Source organism: Triticum dicoccoides, chromosome 3A (genome assembly GCF_002162155.2).
Source record: "Triticum dicoccoides isolate Atlit2015 ecotype Zavitan chromosome 3A, WEW_v2.0, whole genome shotgun sequence".
Classification (NCBI taxonomy): domain Eukaryota; kingdom Viridiplantae; phylum Streptophyta; class Magnoliopsida; order Poales; family Poaceae; genus Triticum; species Triticum dicoccoides.
In genome coordinates, this window is record NC_041384.1 from 39,161,763 (window position 1) to 39,169,416 (window position 7,654).

At 47.1% G+C, this 7,654-nt stretch overlaps 1 protein-coding gene across 1 annotated transcript; it reads right to left on the bottom strand.

The window, feature by feature from the left end:
* Window positions 1-5,818: 5,818 nt before the first annotated feature.
* LOC119271851 lies at window positions 5,819-7,105 on the bottom strand. The gene is made up of 3 exons (XM_037553510.1): window positions 6,821-7,105; window positions 6,397-6,722; window positions 5,819-6,246 (listed from the first exon to the last, which is right to left on the bottom strand). The coding sequence occupies exons 1-3, from the start codon at window positions 7,103-7,105 to the stop codon at window positions 6,015-6,017; spliced, it is 843 nt and encodes a 280-aa protein (XP_037409407.1). The 3' UTR covers window positions 5,819-6,014.
* Window positions 7,106-7,654: the final 549 nt, after the last annotated feature.

The window sequence follows — 7,654 nt, forward strand, 5'->3', positions numbered from 1 at the left end:
TGTGTGTGTGTGTGTGTGTGTTTCTTGCACACTCCGGCCGATTCTTTCGCCGATTTATTTACCGACGGACTCCGATCTGTGTGCAGTGCAACAAAGGCGGGCACCTGGCCTGCGGCGGCTGCGTGGCCCTGCTGCCCGGCGGACAGTGCAGGGCGTGCGAGGACGGCGGCGGGTTCTTCGCCCCCTGCCCCGCGCTGGACGCCGTCGTGTCCTCGACCAAGGTCGCGTGCCCCCACGCCGGGTGCCAGACGTACGTGCCCTACCACGAGGCCGCCGACCACCGGAGCCCCTGCCCCCACGCGCCCTGCGCCTGCGCGGAGCCCGGCTGCGGCTTCGTCGGCCCGCCGCATGCGTTCGCGGGCCACCTCGCCGAACTCCACTCGGTGCCGGTGCGCACCGTCCAGTACGGCCGGGTCAGCCAGGTCCCGGTGTCTGGGCCGCGGCAGCTGCTCGTCGGCGAGGAGGACGGCCGCGCGTTCCTCCTGACCGTGGGCGCGCTCGGCGCCGCCGCGGCCGCCGTGTCGGTGGTGTGCGTGAGGGCGAGCGCGACCACGCAGCCGCGGTTCTCGTGCAAGATGTGGGTGAACCTGCCGCAACCGGCGGACGCGGCGAACGGCGGCAGGGCGGACATGATCCTGGTGGACATCCAGGTGAGGAGCAGCGCCACGCCCGGCGCGGTGATCGCCTTGGACGAACCGACGTTCCTGGCGGTGCCGCGGACGTACATGGTTCCGGTGGACGGGGATGCGGCGTCCATGGAGGTTCCCCTCAACATCCGCATCGACAAGATCTCCCGCTGATCCCGCTGATCGATCAGTTTAAACTGTTTGGGGGAAAATGCTGTTAATTATGGATTTATCAGTGCAATGTCTTCCGGATGAGCTGCAGTGAAATTTAGCGTGAAGCTAATTGCATCTTCGCTGCTCCTGCACACAGCAGACAGCACCGCCCGCCCAGCCTTGCCTTGCCGTCTTGGTGCGAGATGCTCTACGCATGCTGACTGGCACCACCGTCTGGTTCGGGAAAGCTTTGCCCGGGCAGCCACTCGAGAGTCGACAGCTCCTCCGTCGCCTCCTCCTCCTCCTCTGCTGCTATGATATGATGCTATCTATCAGAAGCAAGCAGAGGCAGCTTTAGCTCTGCCCCGTGGACGTGGTGGACTCTTGTGATATGCCTCCTCCATGCTCCATCGCTGTACTGAGCGTCTTGCTGCTTCAGTGAAGTTATTATTGTTACGCATTATATGTACACCATCAGCAGATTATGCTCATGGCCAGAGCTTCAAGCAAGCAGCCATTTAAGTAGTCCTCTTGAAAGTAGAATTTTCAGAGTACCGATTTTGTTTTTTTGCCATGCCTTCTAGGAATGTTATTCCATGACAAATTTTTTTTTTTTGCAAGCACTTGAAACTTTTGTCAATATTTGTTCAGAACATACAAGCCCGCCGGAAACTCCAATGTAGCACCGTGGCCGACCATGGTGGTGAAGATGAGGTGGTGTTCTGCCATACAGACTATAGTGGAAGCCGACGGGTGGTCGTCGAACATGTGCTGAGACGCTCCACAACGAGCTCGAGTATTGAAACGTACACCTAGAGGGTTACCGGTGCATTGCCAAGCACAATTTTAGTTCTTCACAAGTTATGTAACAGTGGCGGGTGCCTTGTTGCGCTCTCTTCTCATACTACAAGTAGGATTACCATAGTTCACCCTGAAAGTCCTATTCTGATCCCGAGACCAAATTCACCCCGATGAACAATAAAATCACAAAAAAGTAAACAAATTAAAAAAATCATAATTTCTTTTGTAGTAAGCTTTGACAAATGTTTTGTATGCTTATAAAATTTCAGCGTGAAATAAAATTCATGCAAGTCGTGGCAAAAAAGAAATGTTCATGGATTTACAAAAAATACGGGAATCTAAAAAACCAGCTACTATGATGCCAAAAAAATGGTTATAAATTTACATAAAATACGAGAATCTAAAAAGTAGAATTTCAAATATTTTTCATATTATAAATATGTTCCCTAATTATCAAGAAATGCTCAATAAATTTTTTAATGTTTGATTTTTATAAAATAGCCTGATATTTAACTATGACAAATTTTGAAAATTCTCGTAATATTTAATTTTTCCTAAATTTTAATAAAGTTGCATGATTTTTTTAAATGCTCATGGAGCATAAAAGGTGTGCCTAAATTTCAAAATATTCAAAATAATTCTAAAATTTTTGAGGATTTTTTTTTAAAATATGGATTGAAAATGTTCTAAGATTACAAAAAAATCGTCATTAATTAAAACTGTTCACTAATTTAAAAAGTATTTTTGGATTTTTAAGTATTTATGAACTTATAAATTATTTTTAAAATTTAAAAAAACACGAAGTAAAAATGTTCAAAAATTTAATATGAATGTTTTTGATGCAAATATCTAAAAAATTCTTTAATTCTTTTTAAAAATTCACAAAATATAAAATGGAATAAAGAAAATAAATTAAGTGATCCTTTCGTCACCTCCTCTTCTCCTGCGATGTGAATGTGATACGGTAAGTGGCGAGCGTGTATCATGTATTGGGCTTGCACTGTAGGAGGCGACGAGTAGTTTGCTCATGGTACAGCAGGGACTGATTCCACAGGTCAGGCAATTAAAGTAGCAACTTGAATGACTAAAAAACGAGCAGCACCGCCCATAGAATTTCAATCCAAATATTTACCAAGATAACATGCACAATATTTCTGAGATAACATGCACCTTGACACTGTTAATATCATTGATCAATCCAACTAGACCTCAGCATGGTTAGCCTGGCTCGACAACCCGAAATGATCGGGCCGGGCCGGGCTCGGGCTCCATAGTTGGCCTGAATTAAAAGCCCTAAAGCATGAAATAAGCCCGAAATGATTCAAAATTAGGTGTTGATGGACATATATCTAAAATGTATGATTTATGTGCCCAAAAAAGATTAAAATAAGGTTATTTAATAGGAAAAGTCCATTTATATTGTTTTAAGGCGGGTTGGCTCGGGTTTTTGAGATCATGCTTTGTAATGCCCGGCCCGATGAATGCCTAGGTCTAGGTCCTGCTAATGAAGTCCAGATAACAAGTTTTCAACTTAGAAATGAAGTGATGTTTCCATCACCAGGACCATCAAGGAGCACAGCCACTCAATACTTTGTCTCGAACTAACATGGTGACCTCCGGAGATAGTCGCTACAAGCACCAAAACTTCTACGGATCATGCATTGACCTTGTTACAGAGGCGGGGACATACCGCCACCGCATGGTTGTGACCAGTACCGCCATTGCTTTACCAATAGATGCGATTGGAGCATAACCTATGATGACCATGCTGCAGTCGCATGAAGCCTTGCCGACCGCACTACCAAAGCGCTACCACCGCACGGGAACATATCTGGTGCAACGGTGAATTTGGTGCTACCGGTGCACCGATCTCCGTATCTCACTATTCATTCATTGAAAAATTATGAAATTTTTTGAGGGTGTAAGTATGACACATATCTACAATAGTACAAAAATTGAGATTCAAATTTAATGTACATAGTTGGAAAATAAAAAAGACAAATCACGCTGTGAATAGTACCTAATGCAACCTGGGCCTTGAATTCAGCCCATTTTCTACATCATCCCTGAATTTGTCTTTTTTGTTTCTAATGCTGTGTTTTAAATTTGGATCTCAAATTTTGTAGTATGACAGATTCTTGATGCTATTACAACATACTTTTTATTCAGAATTTTTTGACATTCGTAAATTGAATTTTATTAACTTGGTGCACAGGTAGCACAAGATGGTTGAGTGCACTAGATATTCCCCCACCACCGCATACCGTCCAAGAAGACAGCCATCATGTAGCTATCCTAAACCAAGAAGACGACGACATGGGTTGCCAAAGCGTCTACAATTGGGATTTTGACAGTGTCGGTGACCTTCCTTGTTCAGTCAGCGTCACAACATGCGACAATGACTTTCTTTGTTCGGTGTCTTTGGTGGCAATCGGTTCTTGTCACGACCCGCCTTTTTGCTTGTGCGAGCATGGTCTTCAGTTGTGTGGCATCTTATGTCAAGACTGTGCTACACATGATTGTAGAAAGTGGTGGCAACAACACATGATGACTTTGATTTGGTGGTGCTTCCAAGTTCCGATCTCTAGCCAGGGTGAAAACTTGAGTTTTGAACCTAATTGGTCATATATGGAAATGGAGATATTTTTTTGTCATACCTTGTTGAAGGCATTGCTCGGATTTGATCTTCAGGGTGAAAAACCATGATCTGTCTTTCGGCGGTTGGATCTGGGACGGTGGCGTTTGAGCGTGATTCCCTTCATGAAGGCCTTATTATTGGAGAACATGTCCCATTGTATTTGTGATGCTAAGGGATGGTTGGTGCAGATGTAGTCATTGTTGTAGCTTGTTGATCATTTATTTACCATTCAGAGTTTTTTTCCTTTTTCTTCACCAAGTCATAACTTCTATCTTGTATGAATTTGCTATTTACCAGTGCGATTCTTTGTGTGTGCATTGTAACTATGTAAAGACCGTCAATGCTTTATTTTGAGTTAATAAAATCCACCTTTATTACAAAAAAAATGTAGTTAGTTTCCACAAATTTCAACCTATTGCTAGTTGCATTGGCTACATCACAAGATGGCAAGACCATCTAGCTAGTTTTCTCATGTCTTGAGTAACATCAGTCGTTCGCCTTTTTCCAAGTCCATGAGAATTCTATCTCATAATGTGCATGGAAAATAGGTTCAAAATCTTTTTGAGATACTTAATTGGAAGGAGCAACTTGTCAGGCATAAATGTCGTAGAATGGCACATGAACATCAGAGCTAGAGCTATTCTTTTTATAGAAATTTTCACATTGCTAAACCGGTTTGGTTCAGAGCGTTATAAAAACCACAATACAAAACTTGGCTAAACATATAAGGTTTTTAAATTTTTAGGAAGTTAAGCAATTTCCGATTAAGCTTAACCCAATCTAGAAACATAACAAGTGTGTTGATGGAGCAATCAGATAAGGCAGAGTAGAAACATCTAGTGCGTGATTGGTTCCTTGCATCGATTTTGGTGCCCTTGCATATGTGTCGTGGTAGAGCCTGGCAGATCAAATGCAACCACTATATCATGTTCTACATTTCATTTGGGTTCCCTCATTGCACCCAGAGGTCGTTCAATACACGACGTTTGGTTGGCAACACTTGAGTGTTATGGATGTGAAGCCTTTGGTTGCTCCCGGCTTAATGTTTTAGTCACTCCTTTTCAGTAGTGATGACCTGAACGTAAAGTACACTACACATGCAATACGAAAATAATACCTTCATTGTCCTAGCTACTAAACAAATGACATTTTGTCCTAGCTACTAACAAATGGCGGTACCAAACTAACAGTCATATGACGAGGACGAGTAGTGTAGTTGGTAATTGATAGTAGTTCCTACGTACATCATCCCGTAATATATAGTTGTGGGAGGTGAATATGAAGGTTGACCGGACACATTGGGCACTTAAATTTGCTATGTGTAGTTGTGGATGCTCTTATTGCTATACGGGCAGTCTAGCCGTGAGATCCTAGCGTAGAGGAGCATCCATGCGCCATTATTTCTTTGGATTGGATTGGATTGGAAGCAGTGACTCAGAGCTTGCATGTGCATGGCCTTGTGAGGCTGCCGATGATCTTGCAACAAAAGGGCATTTCGTGGTGCATTTGTGATCCCTGGCCTGTCAGGGAGCCCTGCTCTCATACAAACAGAGAATACAACATGAGCTGAGCTGACAGAGACTCCAATTAAAACTCCACTCCACCAAACACTGCTGCACAAATTAAGAAGCGCAAATTAATTAACTACTACAATCCAAATCCATCCATTCCGGGGGTTTTCCATCATAAAATCATAGTACTAGCTAGGGTTCATGTGATGTGCAGCTACGACAATGACCCTAATAAAACAGTAGTCCTCCAATCGTGATCAAGTTAGAGAGGCCGGGGTAGCTAATTCAGGAGAGCTTGGTGAGACAAAGGCGCAGATGAAGCTCGCCGGACTCTCCGTGCATCATGTTGGGGTCGACGTGCGCGTGGAGCCAGCCCTGCTCCATGTCCACCTCGCCGGGGACGGAGCAGCTCGCCACCGTCGCTTTCAGCTGGAAGCTGCTCGTGAGTGGTTGGCCCGGGGCCGCCGGAGGACCGTCCACCCAGAGCACGCCCGTGTACAGAGGCTTCGCGTTGCCCCTGACACAGACGACGTTGACGGGCCGGCGGCCGCCCGGGTCCCTGCCGGCACCCACGGCCAGGAGGAACACACAGTTGTCCTCCGCGACCAGCAGGCGGCGCTTGTCCTCCTCCGACGCCGGCACGACGAACGATTTGGCCACCTCGTACTGGATCTTCTCCACCGGCCACGAGTGTCGTGCCGTCAGGTGGCGCACGAGGCTCACAGGCGAGCTGTCGAACCGGCAGTCGAAGCAGTAGCAGGGCGCGTGTCTGCAGCTGGCCGCGTGGTCGGCGGCCGAGTGGTAGGCCATGGACGTCGAGCAGCCGAAACGCTTGTAGAGGCACTCCACCGTGTAGACGTCCACCATGACGTCCATGAAGCGGGAGCGGGTGTAGTTCACGTCGCGCCCGCATGGAACGCAGTGCTTGGTCGTGCCGCCGTCGCCGTCGCCGTCGCCACCGCAGTTGTGGCACACGAAATGCTTGTTCTCGCACTGCAATCCACAAGGCCATGTAAGATCCAACCTTCATTTCCCTTCCACAGGCAATTCTAGCTACCAATTCTAGCCATGGCGGCCGCTGGACTGGTCACCACCAGGTCCTCCACCGTGGCATCTTGCGGCGCAACGGCCGCTGAACTGGGTGCCGCCAGGTCCACCACCGTGGGGGACGCAGGCGCCGGCGGCATGGCGGCCAGAGGAGTGGTCTCCGCCACGGCGGGGGCTGGCTTTGCCATGGCAACGGGGCTGGGCGCCAGCACCGGCGGTGCCACGGTGGCTGCCGGACCGCAGGCTAGCACCGCGACGCTCGACTTCTTGCCGCCGCTGCCCTCGCCGTTGTGGAAAAACCGCTGCCTCTTGTTTTTCTGCTCCCCCATAGCGATTGACCGGCGCGCGCAGCTAAAAACTTGAGCGGCCGGAGTGGGCGATCGGAAATTATTGAGAGAGAGAGAGGGAGAGAGACTTGCTGGAAGAAGAAGAAGCTAGCTGTGGTGGTAGTGGTTCCTCTGCTTTGACCGAGGCGAGGGCGTGAAGTGTGCACCCAAGCTCTCCAAGTTCCGACGTGCATATATCATTTGCTGCCATTTTTTCTGAGTTTATCTGCTGCTATTTTCATAAAGGGTCTTTCGCTCATTCTTTCTGTTGTTACAGACGAATTTCGTGAAGATTTTGTTGTGTTTTATACTCTAGCTTCTTATGTTTTTCCCTATGGAAATTGTTTGATTTGTAGAATAAATCTATTTTGCAAGTTGCTCTTCAAAATGACTCTATTGTGTCCACCGGTCATAAATTGTGGCTCTGATATGGGAGCAGCAATAGCGGCGCGTCGGCGACTCGATCTGCCGGCAATAGTGGTCCAGAGGCCTCGATGTATTTATTTTTATTACATTGATGGTGTTTTATATTTCTGGTGAGCTTTTTTTATA

What these genes read in the sequence shown, in the direction of transcription:
- LOC119271851 (XM_037553510.1), bottom strand. Translation starts at nt 7,105, where the DNA reads ATGGGGGAGCAGAAAAACAAGAGGCAGCGGTTTTTCCACAACGGCGAG. An exon ending in CCACGGTGGAGGACCTGGTG is followed by an intron (nt 6,723 to 6,820) that starts GTGACCAGTCCA and finishes TGTGGATTGCAG; the next exon opens with TGCGAGAACAAGCATTTCGT. An exon ending in TGGCCGGTGGAGAAGATCCA is followed by an intron (nt 6,247 to 6,396) that starts GTACGAGGTGGC and finishes CGTCTGTGTCAG; the next exon opens with GGGCAACGCGAAGCCTCTGT.